Source organism: Ambystoma mexicanum, chromosome 8, assembly GCF_040938575.1.
Source record: "Ambystoma mexicanum isolate Mex_15411 chromosome 8, UKY_AmexF1_1, whole genome shotgun sequence".
NCBI lineage: Eukaryota > Metazoa > Chordata > Amphibia > Caudata > Ambystomatidae > Ambystoma > Ambystoma mexicanum.
In genome coordinates this window covers 137828623-137849937 of record NC_090929.1, presented here as the reverse complement: position 1 = coordinate 137849937, position 21315 = coordinate 137828623, and the positions used below count along the sequence as shown (strand labels likewise).

Genomic DNA, 21315 nt, shown 5'->3' with positions numbered 1-21315 from the left:
TTCCCACTCCCTGACAAGGTCTAGGATGATACGAGGTGGTAACCTATACCTGCCATAGACCTGGTCGTCAGGCATCCCAAAAAGGCTGGTCCGGGGCAAAAAAATGCAGGGCCTGGCTATTATCCTCCTCCTGCGGTGTCCCATGATCAGCGCTGCGACAAATGGGACATTCATCATAGCTGTGTATACATGTTTGTTGTTGCGTGCACTTTTATACTGTGAGCGGGGACGCTTCCGTCTGCCTTCCTGTGGCGGACGTGTTGACGCCTGTGCACATCTATTAGCGTGCGCATGTTTGCCGTATTCGATTCCATGAATACGTATTGTTCGCGTATGTGTGGGCGTTCCGTGTATTTTCCTGCAGTACTTCCCCAGTTACGCCTTCTTTTTCACACGTTGTTACCCATTCCGCATGTTACGCCCCGTGTCCCGCCCCCTTTTTGGTGAGTGGGCGTTGCGCACGGCGTTCGGGATGTTGGAATGACGTGTGCGCCTGTGTGCGCCATGCAAGGATTTGGCGCACATCCTGCAGTAAACACGCGCATGCCGTTCCATGAATCGCACGTGTGTGCATGCGTTTGCTTTTTCACGCTTGCACAAGCTTGCCTCAAGATTTTCGGCGCACATTTGTTCCATGAATCGGCCACTTGATTTTTAAGAAGAAAGGCTCACGAGCAGCCCTATGCATATACTGCCAGCAAAGATTGGCAATACTGTCACAATAAACCAGTGGTCTTCAAACTGTGGGGCTGGCTGCCCGAGGGTGGCCCGAAGGTAGCCTATGGGGGGGTGTGAGGCTCTTCAAAAAGGGATTACAATGACTGCTTATAATAGTAAATATAGCGGATATGGTAATTGGGGGGCTCATCAACAATAGTTGTACTCATGGGGGGTTCGGCAGCAATATTTTTACTCAAGGAGAGGCTCAACATATAAAACTTTGAATACCACTGCAATAAACAATCAAGGAAGCATTATCTTGGCATAATCTGCAGGTTCCTATATCACAATTGACACATTTCCAAGCAACTGATATCTCTCTTGTGGCAGTACATTCGAAATGAAAAAGCACAAATTCCTTTCTTTCATTCTTATCTGGCAATAGTGTGTTATATTTTGTGTGAATTAGTAAGGATGAACCATTTTAATTTTAATGAATTCACAAGAGAGTGTGTTGAATGGTATTACACTGTTATTACTCCAGTCTTGCCTAATGTCTTTCTTTCTAAAATCACTCATAATAAGACTTGCTGGTAATGACTAATCTATCTTTAAACCAACTTCTTCAAAAACGCTTAATTTCCAATTTATTTTAAAAGTCAACAATGCGTTCTCAATATCTTTATTGAAACCATCTAAAAGAATTGAAAGCAGGTATCCCCGAGGGGGCAACTTAATGTTTACAAATAATGCGAGTTTCAACATCTTTAATAAGGTAGCCAATGATGTAAGACTCAATTCAGCCCTTACTAGCTGAATCAGAAGACTCTTGGCAAATCTTTGGCCACTACACCAGCATTCCCCCTCAATACCATTTAGCCGTTTATAAAAGAAGCAATAAAAACATTGTAAACCATACGCACATTTTTGAAGATAAGCCTTGATAAAGGGAATTGAAGGAATAAACACCAAAACCATGGTCAAAACCTTTAAGAGCCCCATTAGTATCAAATAACAGTGGACTCCCTCAATCTGTGGTCAATATACAAACCAAGGTAGCAGAAACTATCCACTACCTCTAGAAAAGCTTCATCCTTGTGCCACACAAAGGAAGCTTTCTCCATGGTGGATGAGAAAGACATCATTTTAGCCTTCACAATATTTATATACAAATTGAGAGATTTAGAATAGTGAGTGGTGGCCTTTATGCTTCTTTGTAACCCCATCTTTATAAAAATAATAACAATAATGTATTTCGTATATAGCATTACACACCCATAGGTCTCAGAGTGTTGAAATAACAGAAGACATTATTACCCCACAGAGTGTTCAGCAGAGCTATATCATCCTCGTAGCCCAAGATGTGGATGTGTTGATCACCCTAGTTTGGTTGCAAGTTCCTGGCAGCATGTAAACATATGTTCACATATGCTATGCATACATTGACAAGCAGAGGATACAGGTCACACCCCTGCTTCAGTTCATAGTACACCACAATAGGTTCTGAGTCCAATCTTACTCTTACTGTTCTATCATTATGTACATGAATAGGTACATTTAGGAGCCCCTAGGCAATTCCCCAGACAACGCCCCCATGCTGCAGATTTATTTTCCCCAGAATGTTCCTCACTACTTTGTCAAAACCTGGCATGCAGAATAAATAGGCTACAAAGAGAGGTGGAGTTCCTTGTATTTAAGCCTGATTAACCAGCAAGATAAGACAGACCCTTATGGGTCCTTCCCCTTACTGAAGCCTATTTTATAAAATGGCAATATTGTCTGCTTGTCAACCCATTTATTTAAAGCCTTTAAAAACAGAGGCAAAATTGTTTCTTGATATGATGAGCAGAGCAATAAGATGATCATTCTGGGGGTCTTCCCACTTGTCTTTCTCATGAATAGGTATAAAATAGCTTCCTGACATGAACATGGTACAGTTCATTCCTTTGTAATATTGGCAAACAAGTCTGTTAACATTGGACCCAAAATATTTTTGGCAGCTTTAGTAATCATGTTAGTGAGACTATTAGGGGAGGGGCCCATGACGGCTTCACGTTAGTTGTAATTTGCCTTATAGTCCCCACTGAAAACTCCCAGTACTATGGATGGCCCACTCAATCAGAGTTCAAGCAGGTGAGACATAGGCTACCCCTCCCTTTGACAATGGTAAGTATTCTGGTGGTGAAACCCAGAGATACAGTATTAAAGGATCTGCTGTTCAGGTACTTGTTTGAAACAGGAACAAACACAAATGTATTAATCATATACTCAACATGTAAAAAAGAAACTGGGTATAACAATAATTTTGATGTCTTCGAACCATACAATTACTTTGGGTTTGATCAAAACATCAATTTTGTGAGGTTAGTAACAGATGACTTTGGTGCATTGCATTACTTCAGTACACTCACATGGCCCACTCAATTAGACAAAAATCATTGACATACTTTACCACTCTCATGTACCTAAAAGGTAATGGGATTACCTCTCTCCTTCAATAGGGTAAACTAAGCAAACGGTTTACCCTTGCTAATAAGGGATTCAGAGACCCTAGAATCATTACTGGCAACATCTTCCAGAATTGTACACCAGCAGTGACCCCTCATCAGCCAACCTCTAGATGCTTATTACAAAATTCGAGTTTTTTCATTTGACTTCTTGAAAATACTTTCTTATGCATTCTCTATTCTGAGTAGTTGTGAATGGGGCTTGAATATGACATGAACACACCCCTGGTTGTTACAAGAGAGCTGTCAAACATGAAGGCGTTTTGAAACAGAGGTTGTAAATAAATGAAGCATATCTTTGATTAGGACAAGGTGAAGGTTCATGAGAGTTGTCAAAATACATATAGCCCCATATGTTCTACAGCGGTTAAAATTGAGTGGGTTAATGACTGTCTTCAGTGCACCAATGGTTCTTGCTGGCATATGGGAAAATTAGTCCCAGAACGAATAGCTTTCAGGTTGAAATATTCAACAGTACGTTTTTTACAATTATTCTAGTATATTAGTTATTGGTTAAAAGAATTAGTGTTACATTGTAGCTCGCACGTCACTTGATGATCTAATTCTAACCATTCTCAACTTTATGTTTTACATAATATATGCATTCGACACTTTTTCATTGTGATTAATGTGACAATCACATTCCTGTGCAGTGCTATATCATGTATTCTACGTACTTTATGTTCCCTGTAACATTAACTTGACTAATCGTTGAACTTCTATTGCATAAATGTATGCTGATATTTGCATGCATGTTAAGATTATTTTTAAGAATTACTACTTTCAAGTGTATGCTAATTCGCAACCTGTAATGGAATTCTGTAATCTTTGGTATCCACTAACATTTCATTACAACTTTATGATTATTTAATTAGCAATTCAAAGCTGGGAATAAAGTAGGGCTGCCATGTGAGGTTTAAACATTTGAAAAGTCAACAAAGAGATGCTCTTTTTGATAAATAAGATGTGGAAAGCAAAAATGCAATATAAACTAGATGAATAATCAAATTACCTATGTAGATTTTAAAGCATTTACTCAACTTAAATGCATGGGCGTTAGGTAGCGGTGGACATGTTGGCAAATGATCTTACCCAGAACCCAATACTCTCTTCGATCTGGTTAGCCTCCCATTCATGGTCCACATCTGGTCCCCTCAGGAAAGCCAACGCATTCAAAGCTTCGGCGCGCCGCTTCTGTTTCAGCAGAAATCGGGGCGTTTCAGGCATCATTATCATGGCCAGGAGCATCATGAATGGTGGCACGCAGCAAGCAAGAACGAGCCAGCGCCACGGAAACATCAGCCCTGCAAGAAATGCCGGAAACACAGGAGTCAAAAAGTACCAAGTGGATTAGCTTAATCATAACAGCTGTCCCAAGAAGAACAATGGATGAAAAAAAGAATTGCATCTGCCTGATTTATACAAATGTGAATTATCACCAGAAATGCCATCACCAGGAGCCAGACAATGAGTTGCACATATTTTTAGCATAGTGTATACATGGTCTCTATTTCCCTCAGACAAACAGGGATTTTCCCGCAAAAATGGAAGCCTGTGTTTATTTCTGAAAGACATACCATTGATTTCCAGGAGACCTCTTTCAATATAGCTTTATTTATTTATTTGTTTGTTTATTTTTGTATTCAGATTGCGTAAATATAGCGACATCACACTTTGTAGAGAGCTGCACCATTTAGAAAACTTCTTAAGTTAAAGCAACAGATAAAGCTCCTATCAAAAACAACAAATACAAAAATTCTACCAAACCAAAATAAATGATAGTAGCTGTATCCACTACAAACAGAAATGGACTGCCACTGGTAAATAAAACTAAAGGACTTTTTCAACAATAATATTTTCACTCCTTCCCTTAGTTCAAGAAGAGAATGAGATGCACCCACATTTTCAGAAAATTAATTCCACATCATTGGGCCCATGTTGAAATTTAAGGACCTCATTTGCTAGTATAGCAAGCAGTAAACATTGATTTCCATTGGATACGCTTTTGTGCAGTGGAAATATCCTCCACACAAAGAAGGTGGATTTTAAGAATCTCATTTATGAAAGTCAGAATTTGGTGGATTGGTAAAACATGAAATATTCCAAAATACAGATGTTTTATCACAAGGGCCAAACTCGTAATGAGGCCAATTTAGGCCTCATTACGAGTTTGACCGTGCAATAAAAAAGTGGTGGCAAACCTGCCATTGGCACCTTTTTTGGCAAAATAGATTTTCTGGCACTTTTAAAGCACACCAAATTCGGTGCTTGGAAATAAAGTGGATGAGTTACCTCCAGCATAAACTCCTCCACTTTACCACTAACAAATTCGGGTATTGCCAAATTACCAACCATGGTAATTCCTAACAGATTTAACCCGATTGCAAGTGGCGGTAAAGGAATTGCTTTGGTGGTAATGCCTCTAGATTATAAACTCATACACTCCAATAATTTAGCTGCTGTATTTTAGACAGATTGAAGGCTCATGAAAGGATAATCCAGTAATCCTACCAAAACAGATTGTTTATATTCCTACCAAGATATTACCAGTGTCTAGACAACCACCCCAAAGCCAGGTGATGGAAAACATGATTTATCTTTTCAATAAATAATGCTGAAAAGGATGAGATTACGGAAAAACGGACATGTGTCATTCAAAGTTAAATTAAAGTTGAAGTAAAAACCCACAGATATTACAATAGAATCAAAGCTCACCTGGCATTCAAATTCAGCTAGTTTAGCTGCCTTTGGGAGAATGGTGAGGACTAGAGACCACCAGAAATTGAGTTTGTACATGTTACTACAAATACTCTATTGTGGAAAACAAACAAACCACAGTTGAGATGAGGAGGAGCAGGTATTAAACAGAACTATGGTTGGCTTGGTATTTACTTGGATTGGCAGATATTGGAGGCAGAGCTAACTACAAGAAAAGGCTCTTGGATTTTCTCATCAGCGAAGCACCAGCAAAGCACAGTTGCGACGCAGGGCGGCAGGCAGTAGACGGAATGGTGGCGGTCTTGGTGTTTACTGGAATTGGTAGCTGTTTGGAGGCAGAGATAACTACAACAAAAGACTCTTGCATTTTTGCATCAGCGAAGCACCAGCAGAACGCAGTTGCGATGCAGGGGAACAGCGAGTAGACCGAACTGTGGTGGTTGTGGTGTTTACTTGGATTGGCAGATATTGGAGGCAGAGCTAACTACAAAAAAAGGCACTTGGATGTTTGTATCAGTGAAGCACCAGCAAAGCGCAGTTGGACGTAAAGCAGCAGCGAGTAGACCAAATGTTGGCAGTCTTGGTGTTTACTTCAATTGGCAGATATTGGAGGCAGAGCTAACTACAAACAAAGGCTCTTGGGTTTTCGAATCAGTGAAGTGCCATCAAAGCGCAGTTGTGATGCAGTTGAGAGATATAAAAAGGTAAGAGAAGGCCTTTCTCAGAGCCAAACCTGTTACAACCAGCTTCTGCCACTTGTAAAATAATGTATTGGTGACTGCTCCGATTATAGATTTGTGTACATCGCAAGTCATAATTATTTATAACTTGAGGAGCAGAGGGGAGGTTGAGACCACAGACTTGGGAGAAGTACTCCCTCCCTCTGAAATTGAGGAACTATTTGTGCCGTTCAACCTTCCAGTTTCCCCAGTTCATCGACGTTCTGTTGAGGACATTGAGGGTTCTGAAGATCCTGTTATGAGATCAAACAGTGCATAACAAACCATTTAGTACATTTGGAACATCAAGCAGTAGAAGAACAAGCACCGATTTTGAAATAAGCCATCACTGAATCGGAACTAATTATGAGGGAAGTGCAATTAAATGAGTCCATCCCTTTGCCTGCTACTCCAGCCCTGTTTCAGTCACTGGGGCCTGAGATAGAGCCAGAGCCAGCAAATGAGTCAGAGGGGTCTCCTTTCATCTCAAGCTCTGCGGAACTATCAATTCAGCATATGAAAAAAGATTTCCTACCTGCGCTGGCATCTCAAAATGTTCTTCTTAACTCTTTAGTTAACGTTTTTGATTTTTTAAGGAAGAAGTCAAAACCAACTCTTAAAATGAACTTTTATCCATAAAAGGGTTTCTGCATTGTCAGTGCGTCCAATAGTGGAATAAAAAGCTGGAGCGCAACTTCCGAATCTGCAGTTTCAAATGCTGGTCTCCCGAATGAGTCAGGGGGTTATTGCTGAAATAGAGATATAGCCATTTAGGACAATTGATGGAGACACCCTGGATACCCCTTCCTTCACAGGGTTTTATTGACGAGGTACAGACGCTGGGTGCCATCGAGGTAGTTATGGAAGAAGAAGTAATTATTCTAAGTGCAGCATCCCCCTCTACAGACCCCGATGAAGCATCTTTCTATCAGAAAAAAGCAAAGAGAAAAGAGATGGGGAGAAAAGATGCGATGAGAAAAGGGAAGAAAACGGAAGAGTCGAAAAATGAACAGCAATTCCTCGCTGAAAAGTATCCGCTCAATTTACATGAAGATGGTGTAAGTGTTGAAACTTTAGCTAATACGACATCTGAAGCGAATAACCACATGCGGATTGCCCCAATCTTTAAAAATAAATCCAAAATGAGGGCTAAGAATCAAGGTGACAGTGAGGAAAATATTTGTCCTCTGGTGCCTATGGAAGTGGAGTTGGTGTTGGAGCCAGTGGCTAATGATTCTTGCGCTGTGATAATAAAGGGTGTACCAAGAGCGTGTCAGGCTGAAAATGACAAGGTGTCAAAAAGTCTGAGGCTATCATTAATCGCCTCTTTGGACCCCAGTTCTGAATCAGCAGCCCCAATTCAAAAGCGTCAGTCTACAATTTATGGAGAAGAACCACCCTTGGCATGTTGATCAGAACAGTCACCTTCATCACAAAATCATCAATCACTGGTATGTCCAATGTCCACCTCCTCACATGGGAATGTGAAAGGAATGGTTAATAGAAAAGTGTTTGGTGGTGCTGATGAGTAATGTATAAATATGGAGGTCATTTTTCCCCAAGAAGACAGGATTGTTCTGAACAGAAGTACCCTTCTTTCAATTTTTCATGACATACCAAATCTTAGGACTTGGGAAATATATTGCTTTTGTGGATCTTAATGACAATTATAGAACAGACGTAGTGGCAAATGGTATTCCATCCTGTATAGTGAGAGATGTTATTTTATCCTCAGTGGATGAAGTAAGACAGCAGGGGTTTGACCGCTATGTCTATAGAAATAAATTGCAGGATAATTCCTGGATATCTAATACTTCTCCTCTTCCTATGACCATAACTTGTTCAATAGGGGAGGGACACTTCCTCTCGAAAGGTAATGGTAAATGAGAGCTCAATAAGGGAGGCAACTTGAGCAGAGGATTGGTCTTGGTTATCAGGGTCCATGACTGTATTAGGGGCGAAAGAGGCGGTAAAGAGGATTTACATTTTTATTTGAAAATGAATCACTGTGTGCAGAATTGTATAAATATGAAATGTTTAAATTACAGGAAATCTTCCCGGTTGAATAAGTGATTTTAGACATATTCATTGTGTTCTAACAAAAGCAATTAAAGGGTTGAAGGGTAAAGCCAAAGGTGGATTGCTAACTGCGATCCATTCAAAGTGTGTTTGAGACGCCCAATTGTTGAATGAGGGAACCTATGGTATTCTTGCTACTCTTGGAAAGCATATGGTGCAAATTAGCAGTTATTAATATTTATCGGAACTATCAGGATGTCTCTATACATTAAATGTTTGCTACTCTAGCGCACATTCTGTTAGCCTGGTTGGAAATGGGGACTATGGATAATATTATTTTAGCAGGCGATTTTAATGAAGACTGCTAATGATGATCCTTCGCCCTCCTGCTCAAAAGAAAAAAGATCAGGATATTATACGAAACAGGCCATATATGGTAGAAAGTGGGCACATTTATATTTAAAAGTTGGAACTTGCTTATACTCTCTCATGATAAAAGGAATTTAAAAAGTCTCAATGTAGTTGGCAGTGGGAATTGGCATCATCTCATATTGATTTTGTTGGTGTCTTTGAGAATTTATTGACAAAGGCTAAGCCCTTTGAGATCACAAATGGTACCCCTAGTGACCATACCGAGTGTACATTTCCTTAATTTAGAACATGGAAATGTTTCCCAACTTGCCTGTACAGTTGATGCTCGTCTCGGGAGGACAGCTCCGGGGCAACGTGCTCGCCTTGGAAGTAAGACGACACGGTGAAACACAGGTTCAATCCCCAGGTTCACGCTTAGAAACCTCTGGGTATTAAGCGCGTTATAAATAACCTATCATATATATATCATATCATATATCATATGATGCTGCAAGAGGCAAAATAGGCTTGTATGGCCCTCTCACAAAATTACTAGGTTTATGTTAAGGCCAAAAAAAGTCCTAAGATTATGCATCCGTAGCATTTCAATAAAGATTTACAAGAAGCCAAGAGGCTTCTGCGAATTGGCACTAAATGGATTAAGAAAAGTTTCCCAGAAGGGGGTCATAAAGTTGAATTGTTAAGAAGTGAAAAACAAAAATATAAAAATATGATAAAAGCCCTCTGTGTTATAATGTACCAAAAAGAAGGGGACGTCCTGTTAATGGCTATTCTTTAACAGACAAACATAAATAATTTGAAGCTGGTGAAAAATAGGCAAAACTTCCAAGTGTTGGCAAAAATAAATCCCATACCTGAAGCTGATTGGGTTAGACATTTTTTGCACCTTTATGGGGCACACCAGCTGGCGAAGGGCGGCCCAGACATTGGTGTAGAGGCCTGGGCTATATGGTTTGATCTGAGTTGTATTAAAGAGGTAATTAAGAGGAGTAGTAACTCGAGAGCCCTGGGGTCCAATGGACTGTACAATATGGTTCTAAAAAATAATCCCCATATGTGGCCACTTATACTAAGAAAGTTATTCAACTCAATTATAGAATTTAAACAGATTCCTGCCACGTGGAAATTAGCCCATGTGGTTCCTATTTTAAAGAAAGGTGATTGCAGTGGACCAGCGAATTACAGACTAATCGGCTTATTGAATGTTGATTGTAAGATTTCTTCAACAGTGCTCTTGAAACAATTACAAAAATGAGCACATTCGATGATATATGGAAGGCGAACTAGGTGGGTTTTAGGGCCGGTGTAGGTACTTCTCTTGCAGGACGGGTCATGAATATAATTCAGAGATTGACGTGGGAAAAGGCAGTTCCAGAAACAACAGTGTTGCAACAATAGACTTATCCCTAGCATTCAATAGTGTAAATTGAGAAATATTGTTGACTAAGATGGAGTTTTGGGGAGTACCAAGGGAGCTCCTGAATATTATTAAACACCTATACAAAGATTCTGCATTGAGGGACCATCTTAACCTGGAAGAGAGCTTAACAAAAAACAATATTAGTTACCAGAGTTCCCGGCCCCATTTCTTTTTAATGTATATTCAGCGAATCTTACTGAATTTCTCTGACATATGCTGACAATATTATTTTAACGGATCATACCCGAGTTGGCAACAGAGATTGTGGAACTTGTTTTGGGACTTTGCCGTTAAGAACAACTAACGGATTAATATCAACAAGACTAAAGTCCTGTCCCTTACAGCTGGATGACGAAAGGTGTGTACGTGTCCTAGAGGACAGGAAACTAGATCTAGCTGGAGATTTTAAAAATGTAGGTTTTTGGATCTTTTCCACCCCATGTCAAAAGTAGCTATTGGCAAATCTGTATGAGAAAGCAAAACCTTTGATTTCTTTAAAAACATAAGGTATGGAAACTTTTAGATTTTACCCATTTTGAAATGTTATTATGTGAAGGTAGACCCTGCGATTATTTATGGTCTTGAAATCCACAATTTCTTGATTGATGTTGACTTTACTTACTTGGAAGGCATATTCTAGAAATATGTTTTGTCTCTCCCAAAGTCAACACTGATGGCTGCATTATGATTTGAGCTAGGCTTAGTCTCTTTAAACTTCTGTCTGGTGGAGAATAATATTACTCTGTTACGCATTGTTGAATGCTCCAAGAGGCTCCCTGTTTGAGTCTTTTGAAAGGGATACAAGCAGTTTTTCTAAAATCCATATGATTAATTGTGCTGCTAAACTTCAGTTGTAAGGATTGGACCCCCAACTTGTCTTTCAGAATCCTTATAGGTTTAAAACTGTACTTTGGTGCCTCGATTGGCGCTCTACTTGTGATGCTATAGGAGAATATAAACTCTTGACAGACCTCAAGAGCATCCACAAAAAGTTAGGGGCATGGGCTCCCTACCTAGAGCGCTTCTCATTTTGAAATTTAGGATATATAATATTAAGATTTAGATTGAATCTTATACAGACACAGGAAATTTGCCATAGGTGGAAAAAAGAAGGTTATGATTCTCTGATGTCATTTTTTGCAGTACTGAGGTGGAAGCAATTAAAGATATAGTTGTGGAATGTGAAGGGTTAGAGGTGTCCCACTTGTTTTAGACATTAGCCACGGGAAACCTTGTCGAAATGATAATATGATGGTAAATAATTTTCTGTATCTAATGCACGTTATCAATTTTTGCACTTTATGAAATTATTTGACTAAGTGGCACCATATGGATTATTTTGTTGTTACAGGGATGTATTCTGAATTAAAAAAGTCTAAGATATTGGTTCTGTTAGGTTTATATATGTACGTTTTAAGAAGATATATAAATGTAAAATTGTATGATTGTGAAAATTATGTGTTGTAAATATGGAGTTTATAGGATATGTGTAAGGTTTGTTTTTATAAACCATGTGCACAAATAAATTAATAAAAAAATATAAAATATTCCAAATTGGAATGACGACCGAACAGCCTGAGAGGTCAAGTGAGTATGATAAACATTTTGTAACAGGAAGGGTCCATATAATTTAGAGTCAAGTGGACCCTTCAGTTATTTCCCATTTGGAGTCCCATTTGACGCCATGGTAAAATTGCATGTTATCGCATGTGGTGTAATTGGTAATATCGTATTCAGTAATGCTTTCGTGTGGAGAATATTTCCTCAACATGAGAGCCATCGGTTTTTGCCACTTTCATTTGCTAAACTCCAAATTTGGCAGTGTGGTAAAACATATGGCATTATTGATTACTAGATATTTTACCACTTTTGCCAAACTTGTAACACACGAGACCCTAAGGGCCTGATTTACAAAAATGATTTCAAAGGGACTTTCCCATGTTAAAACATGTTTGTAAATCAGGCCTTAAGTCTCTTTGAAAAAAATCACTGTGTTTTATTTTCTGAGCTCATTTTATATTTCGTGGCGTGCCTGATGACAGCAAATTCACATTTATATGAACTGGATAAGGTCACTGATGAGTAGGAAAATAGCATATTGGAGTTCTGGGGAGAGGAGTGAGCATGGAGGGGGATCCGTGGTGACTGATTATTTGAAAACACCCTGAAAGACAACTACGCAAAAAGTATGACACATTGGTTTAAATCTAAAGATGAGAGCGAAGGAGAAGAAATCTGCAGCCGATTTTCAAAGTGCAGAACGAGAAAACTTGGGTTCACACCCCAGCTCCATTACACCAAACAATATTATTATGGTCAGATTACTTTACCTCCCTGCGCGTGGCAAAATTGTGAGTACCCAGAAGCGGCTTTGTTAAGCATGCACTACATAGCAACAGCCTCACTCATGAAATACTGTTATATCTCACTCTCAAATTTGTATTGTAATTAATAGTGGTTTTCATGATATTAAGGTATAGTCAGTAACAACTGTTAATAAGGTGTAATTTAGGACTTGTAACTGATGTTAGTAAACATGTTATGATGCCATTACCATAAATGGTCATACAAATTCTGGTAAACAAACATGTTATGGTTCTGACACCAATTGCATATATAAACACGTTGTGCTCTCATGCCAGGTTTAAAAGGGCATCTGGCTGTTGTTGCCATTTATGTGACAAATATCAACAAATACGTTTATAGTCTCCCCGGAAATACTGAATCTTCACAAGGTTCCACTGTGCTGTATATATATATATATGCCTGACTCTCCAGATGCTTATATGTATATGCAGCAGGAGGGCTTCTTTCTTTTATGAAAAAAAATACTTTTTCAGGAAACTCACCTTGACTCCTGGAAGTCCCTGACTTCAAATTCACTACAGTTTTGCTGCATGTTCGGCCATATATAAAGTACACAACATTGGCTTCGTTGGTCCTCATTACAAGCTTGCTGGTATCCTGGCAGTAAATCCCACCAGGATATTGGCAAACTGTATTACGGTTACCGACACTCAGTCTGGCAGAATTACCACCGGATTTTGAGTGCTGGTAAGGGCGGTAAATCTCCATTCCATGGAGTCCTAGAGGACTCCATGGGCAATATGCCTGCATCACGGCACCGTTAATACTGGTGCTGGTAAAACTGGCTATTTTTTGCCTTTAGGGTGGCTGAAATCTTAGCTGAAGGTAATTCCTCCACCCAACTGGCAAACTTGTACTTTGCCAGTGCAGTAGCGTGCCAGCAAATGTTAATGAGGGCCTGTTAATTCCACACTGGCAAAGTTGTAATGAGGGTGTCCCTTAGCTCCCTCTTTGGAATTTAAAATGTGAGCCTTAGCTCTCCCATAAAAACATTAAATAAATGATTGAGGTCTGTTTGGTGGGGGAGCTTTCATGTGCATGTCTCTCCAACAAAATAATTGAACAATGGGGGTCATTACGAAGTAGGAGGGCCCAGTATTTCCTCATTCAACAAACCCATCCCCATTCCCATTCAAGCCCCAATAGGGCTCAATGGGGAGGGTGCAAACAACGGGCCCGTTGTTAATGGGCCCGTTGTTAGCCCCTGGTCTGCTTGCGGGGCCCGCTAAGGGCACCTGGTAAAACCAGGCGTCCTTAGCGGGTTCCCGCAAGCAGACTCATGATGAGGCGATAAGGGGTTGACGGCTCCGGCACCTTTGCGTGCCGTTAACGCCTTACCACCTCACTCGTAATGACCCCCAGTGTCCTTATGGTAAATCAATGACATCATGTTGTAGTCATTGACATACACCATATGCAGTAGTGTTAACACTTTATAGTCAGTGATTATATGGGGTGAAAGTGTTAACGTGTTTTACCCAGTGATCTCGTGTTAAAGTAATACAAACAGCTTATAAAAGATGACTCTTTGGTAGGGTATTGATAACAAGCAATAGTCAGTGACACTATGGTAGAGTATTGTTAACACATCAAAGGCATTGCCCATTAAGAAGAATGTTGTTAACACAATAAAGCTGGTGACCCTGAACTGGATAGCACAGCCCGTTTGATGAGTAGCAATTACCCTGCAGATAGATGGGGATGCAGACTTTATTCATACATCAATAATAGAGACAACTCAGGTAGTTGGCAAAAGGAAGACTGCTTTAATGTCAATTATCTAAAACAGGGAGCATAACGAACATCAACGCAATCGCTCGATCCTCTTAGTCAAACATTCTTAGAAAAAACTGAGATCTTATAAGGAAAACTCATCATCAAATGACGTTTACCTATGTGTGTACTAACGTCATCTTACGTGGCAAACTACAAAAACCTACAAGTATGGGTGATTGGCTCTGAGTGAACATCTAAGTATACGATCCATAGTAGTCTAAAAAAGTGTGAATATGTGATTGGCTACTTAACATCAGGTGGGGCAACTAAGCCCTCCCCTAAAACTGACCACTATGAACGTCACTAAATACACGACGTCCCATTGGTTTACACAACTATAGGACCCTTAAATACTCAGTCCTCTACAATTGGTTGGCACTCTAACCTCTGTCAGTACTTTCCACCTACGTCTAGCAGCAGCCAGGCTGGACATCCAGGTGCTGGTGAGCTCACCTTAACCATTGATTCCCACCAATTAGAATATCAATCTATCATCACCTCAGTGATCTACTGTCAATTAGGCCTCTGAAGCTCGGCCTTGAGATTGTTCTTAGCTCTGAGAAATTTAGACAGTGAGAAGCACGGTCTGCCTTCGTGAGTAGGTGTGACCATCTTGTTCGTCCAACTTCATGCTTACATGTGACTAGAGACCATGGAATCAAGCCTTTTGGACATCTTCCTTGTTATGTTCATGCCTTCTGAACTGGAGTTTTGTTCTTTCACACGATTTGTATCCAATGTCAGTTCAATCCAGTTTGATAAGACCTCGGCTTCTTGTGCGAAACTCCAACAAATCTATATTTCTCCTAGCCCCGCGTGGGTAACCATTTGTCGAAATGCAACTATCTAACCCAGGGGGAGGTGGACCACTCTAGCCCCCCCTGCAAAGATATCTCAGGGTGGTTGTGCACTGCACTGTGTTACTGCTATACTAGGGACACACACACAAACCCAAACACTAAGAATAGACACAAGATAAAATAACATAAGACACAAAGAAAACACATGAATCGATTCAACAATAAAATCACTTTTATTCATGCACAGCAGTGTGCACGATAAACAGTACTAGCAAAGCATGGATGCAATCTAGTGGCTTCTATGCAAGCAATCTAATAACAATTATCCAGTCCTGCTGGATCTATAATCCTAATAACAATGCATGCATAGTAACAACAAATGTGGCCTAGTAACAATTTGCAAGCATCAGCATTTCTCTCTCTCATCACCACACATCGCACATCAGCTCTCTCTCTCAGAGGACAATCTCTTCTGATGAATCTCCCCTTCTCTAAGTGTGTCAAACCCCTGCAAGTGTGTGTGCTAATTCCCCCATGTCAATAGGCCTTAATCAGCAATCAGCAATACTCCCCTTTCCATGAGCAAGCTTCCCAGGCTTCCATCTCAAATGTGTCCCATCTCTAGCCGGACAGCTAGGTCTGCTCCCAGCACGACTTGAGCCTCTCTCTCCTCTCTCTGCTCCCTTGCAGTGAGTCTCCCTGCACAGCCTCGCACAGGGCCTCTTTCTCCTGGCCTCTCAGAGGTCTGGTCTCCTCTTCGAACTGCTCACTCGACCTGCCTGAAAACTGTGCAAAATGCTACTATCTACCCCTGCGAAAGATAGTTGCATTTTGACAAATGGTCACCCACGCGGGGCTAGGCCAAAGATAGATTTGCTGGAGTTTCACAAATGGCACCCAACGTGGGGCTAGGCCAAAGATAGATAGTTGGAGTTTGACACTTCGTCTGCTGAGATTCACTTTGTAATTCAATCTGCTTTTCAACTGCGACGCACGAAAAATGAGGCCTTCTTGCTACTGTCCAGCACTGCTATGATGCATATAGCATATAGGCGCTTGCTGCAATCTATTCACTATAAAGCCAGCCTTAAGATTACTTCGTCTGCTTGCGTTTCTTTTGCATCTGTACACGTGAAAAATTACTTGATATCTTCATCTGTTTCTGTGGCATAAGCTTCTTCACCTTGATCCTAAGATGTCACTTATCCTTGATACTTTCTTGATGCCTTATAGAATATCTGCATTGTCTGGTCTCTGCATCTATTCTATGTATGTCATCTCAGCTCGGCATGATGTATACTGGCGATGGTTGGCATTTTTACCATTCGTCCTTGCCGTTTATTGGCTCTACTTCTTCAGGGATTTCATTCAAATGGTCATCATATTTTCTTGTATGTAGGAATGGTTTTCTCAATGGGTACCTTGCCTCTGAGATTCTCTTAGGTATTGGTACTTTCACTGGTACTGGACAGAGTCCATATTCTGCTCTTTGTTGGTTCAACTGTTCTGTGTATGTCACATACTCTGGTTTCCAATACACAGGTAAAAGGGGTGGGACAGTTAATGTGGGGGTACTTAGCTCCTCCTATACAACCCTATGGTAGATTAATGCTTTAGTATGTGGCAGTATGGTGATACTATGGGAGAGCATTGTTAACATGTTATTGTCAGTGGCCCTATGGTAAATTATTGTTTACATAATATAGTTGGTGATCTTTTATTGAGAGTTGTTAACATGACTTAGTGGCCCTGACGTAAAGTATTGCTAACATGACATAGGGCCTCATTCCGAGTAGGGCGGTAAGGGATACCGGGCACCGGTAAGGAGACTGTTGCCGGTAATCCCTTACCGCCCTACTACGAGGTCCGTTAGCGGGTCCCTCCTTATGGACGGGACCCGTTAAGGGACCAGGGCGCAAATAACTGGCTTGACATACGCAAGCCCGTTATTTGCGCCCTCCCCATTCCCATTGAGCCCTATAGGGGCTCAATGGGAATGGGGAATGGCTTTTTCAAAGGGGACTTACCGGTCCCGCAAAGGTCAGACTACACCGGTAAGTCTCCATTGAACTAGACCGGTGCCGGACCTGTTATTGGTGGCAGTCATGGCGCAAATAGCGCCATGACTACCACCAACCTCGCAATGAGGGCCATAGGCAGTGACCCTGTGGAGCATTGTTTACACGTTATAGTCAGTAGTCATTCCTAACACAATGCAATCAGTGAACATGTGGTAGAGTATTGTTAGCACAGCATAGCGAGTCACCCTACAGTAAAGTGTTGTTGCCAAATCGGTGACCTTTTATTCGAGTATTGTTACCTTGACATCATCAGTGATCTTGTGCTACAGAGTATATGCCAGAGTAGTGAGAACATGTTATTGCTAGTAAACCTATTGCAGAGAAGCTATGATAGGGCATTTTTGCAGTCCTTTACACTGTGCAAATCACCATTCGGGTGGCCCTAATATTATGGACTTAAAAGACAGCATGTACAGAAATTAAAACATAAAGTGACAAAAGAAAAATGTACTGAAGAGCCAAAAGCTGGCTACCAACAACCTGCACAGCAACTACTGCTCTAGAGCTAAGTCTGCACTTTAAACAATAAAGATAAGGGTGCAAGAGCTTCCCTGATTGGCTGGCAGCACTTTTATGGTGGCAATAATTAGTGTGTTGATATTGTATTAAGTTATGTGGATGTGTGATGGCTTGAAGTGTGCTCAAAAGTGCCTAGGAGTTGTGGGGACTTCTAAGCAGTTAATCAAATTGAATCTCCTCCTGCTGAGAGCCACAGGGGGTAGTGGTAAAACAGAGCTTGCTGACGGATGTATCACAGGCTCGCTGGGTCAAAGGAGACATTCACATTAAGGGCAAGACCCTAGAAGGGTAATCTTCTATGAAAAGGCGTGTGTGCAGAGATCATCTGGCATTTTAGGCACAGGTTTTGAGATCTTCCTGCGCTACCCAGGTGTGTCTATCAGATGCCAGAGGGAACAGGAGAGCACACACTCTTCAGTTTACTTCCTAGGTCAAGAAGGGCCAGGTCCTACAGCCAGGAAAGCTGTGATGAACTACGGGAACTCTTCAATGAGGGTAGACCCTCTGGGAGTAAATCCTTGGACCAGGCTGCCAGGACATTATTGAGTCCTGCTAGGAGCTTTATGGGTATGGTATTGGTTGTGGGGGTGGTTGGATTCTTCTTGGGCTGAGGCTGAGCTCTTCTAGGAGTTGGATAAACTACACAATCCAGCCTTGTCAACCCATCTCAATTTAGGCTGCAGTTACCTTGTCCTGTACGTAGAGGGCAGCAGGGGAATCTCAGGTTTGGAAGGATTGCGGAATCTTTGAGCTTTGTGGCCCTTGTCTTGAACTGAGTGCCACTAACATGTATTATTTATTAATGTGGGTGTCTGTGGAGTGCTAAAAATGAAAAGAAGGGGTGAAATAATAAACAAGTAAATAAATAAAAATGAAAAAAAGAGCTAAGCTACCTTAAAAACCAAAACATTAAAATTCTGTAACATGATAGAAATTGGGAAGAAAGAATTAAAAAAAAAAGAACAAAACACAAGGGCAGAGCAGGGTTAGGTTAATATACAGTGAGCGATGAAGTGTAATTTGTCAAATTTGTGGGGGCAGAAAGGAAGGGCATTTACCAAAAGCAAAAGGAAGAAGAACATCAAAACTATTAATTCAAGATATCATGCAGATTTGGGAACAAAAAAAATAGATGGTTACTGTTTACAAAACATAGTAATGACTAGAATAGTTAGTGACAACACAATCAAGTTTTATTTCAACTTTATAGTTGGTAACCCTTGGTAACGTAGTGTTAATACATTATAGTCATGGAGATGCTCTGGTCGAGTTCATTAACATGCTATGAGAAGTAACTCTAGTGCAGAGTACTGAAAACACCAATTAGTTAGTAACTCTATGTTAATACATGGAATTCAAGTGGAAGTACCCCGCCTTCTTGTATTCTCAAATACCTGCAACATATACGCCCAGTATTCCAACCACTACCATCAGTGGAATGCATGAGATCAAAACTCTCTTGTTTTTTCTATGGGCTATTTCAGCTACATAGATCTAAGATGAAATAAGAAAGAAAAAAGAAGGTTTTACTCGAAATAACACTATTTGAAACCATGCACAATCGCAGTGACAGAATGCACAAACTTTGCTTTCTGCAATTCTCTTGTTGCATAGTCCTTGCAACAAAGCACTTCCAAACACATTTTAAAGGGTCATTCACAAGAGAAGGATAATTGGAAGGATCAGTCAATGTAACATATTTAAGTGAAAGATACATTGATAAACAGAAATATGAAGTAATACAATCCTGTGTCCTGCATAGTAATGTATGCACAGTCCCAGAGTAGGATGTCTGTCGACTCCTGACAGGCAGGTGGCTGTGAGTAGGTTAAGTATTGGATTCTTCTTACACAGACTATTCGGATTCAGGTAGGGTCAAATACATGTAAATGAAATGTGTATCACTAGGAAAACTAAACCTCTGCTTATAATGAGTGGGATTCGGGTCTCGGGGCAACGTGCTCGCCTTGGAAGCAAGACGACGCAGAGCAACACAGGTTCGATGCCCGGGTTGCGCTTAGAAACCTCTGGGTATCTAGCATAAATAACCAATTACATTTACATTCACGTTCTCCAACCCAATAATCTATTCATGGAAAGCAGGGGGTAAGGCACTTTAGAGGTGCCAAACAGCATCTCTCCACAATAAATTCTAGTAAAAGAAAGGACTCTAACAGTGTTCGGATTTCAACCCCATTCCATCATCTTATAGATGAGCCTTGTCTTCAAGCTTCAGGTTTTCATGCTTCCCAAACTCTCATCTGCCCAGTCTGGTGCCCCCTCACCCCTCTGAGGGCAACACATCTTTACATTGAAGACACACGCCCCTGGACTGGAACATATCACAAATCCATATCCAAAACAGAGGCACAACACAACTACCACAGGGAGGCAGACGCTACCGTGCACCAGATCAGACTGATTTAACCCAAGACCAGGAAACTCTGACAGCACACTTCATGATCCAACACAATTAAAAGAAAAACAACTTTCAAGGTTGGTACCATTCTACCATTCTGCAAAGCATGGAACCAAATAACAGAAACTGGAGTTTGTCTTTCTCTATGAAAAACTGAACTTACTAAACTGGAAAGAGAACTATTGTGAATGGAGCATTTGCCAAAGGTCTTGCTATGCATCTGAGATGGTCATGCTTCTTATAAAGAGAGAAGTGGTGCCTATATCCACAATTCACTCAGTTCAGATTCCTTACATGCCAACATTATCCATTCCATTCCATTTGTGAGATATTAGTCCAATCCGGGTTTTAACTTTACATTCTGGGACTTGTAGTCCTGGATTTTCCCAATATAAATTCAGGACTGCAAGTCCCAGAATGCAAAGTCAAAACCAGGACTGGACTTATGTCTCCTGAAATTGAATGGGTTATGTTGGCATGTTCTGATGTCAAATATTGTATGCTACACAGCTTGATCAAGAGTCTCAGACCACATCCTTGATGGTAATTCTTTGAGAAACATACAGGGCAGTGTGATGCTTGGTACTTACTGGAACAAGGAGTGAAGCCATGCCAACACCTACGCCTGCGATAAGTCTCCCAATGCACAGCACCCACACACTTGGGGAACCAATGATGACCGTAAAGCCAAAGAGGAACGGCAGAGATGAGAGGACCAGACTCATCTTCCTTCCAATCGTATTCACGAGCCACACTGCCATCACTGCGCCGACAGCAGCTCCCAAGGCCAACGCCGACTGCGAGAGAGATAGAAGAGAACAAACATGACACAAAAAGATCTCTGGGGTTGGATCGATCTATAAGTGCTTCATGGAGATCGGTATTAATCAAGGAGAGTACAACTCTATTGCTGTTAAGAGCAATCTTTGCCAGCTCTG

General features: G+C 40.8%; 1 protein-coding gene across 2 annotated transcripts in view; it reads right to left on the bottom strand.

Moving 5' to 3' along the window:
• The window catches only part of LOC138473546 (solute carrier family 2, facilitated glucose transporter member 8-like), a 251640-nt gene that overhangs the window by 95732 nt on the left and 134593 nt on the right, over positions 1-21315 (bottom strand). For both annotated transcript variants that reach the window (XM_069612146.1, XM_069612145.1), the window contains 3 exons: positions 20968-21174; positions 19353-19452; positions 4260-4471 (listed from right to left, as the gene is read on the bottom strand). In XM_069612146.1, the coding sequence (XP_069468247.1) occupies positions 4260-4471; positions 19353-19452; positions 20968-21138 (483 nt within the window). In that variant the 5' untranslated portion in view covers positions 21139-21174. The remainder of the gene's footprint in view (positions 1-4259; positions 4472-19352; positions 19453-20967; positions 21175-21315) is intronic.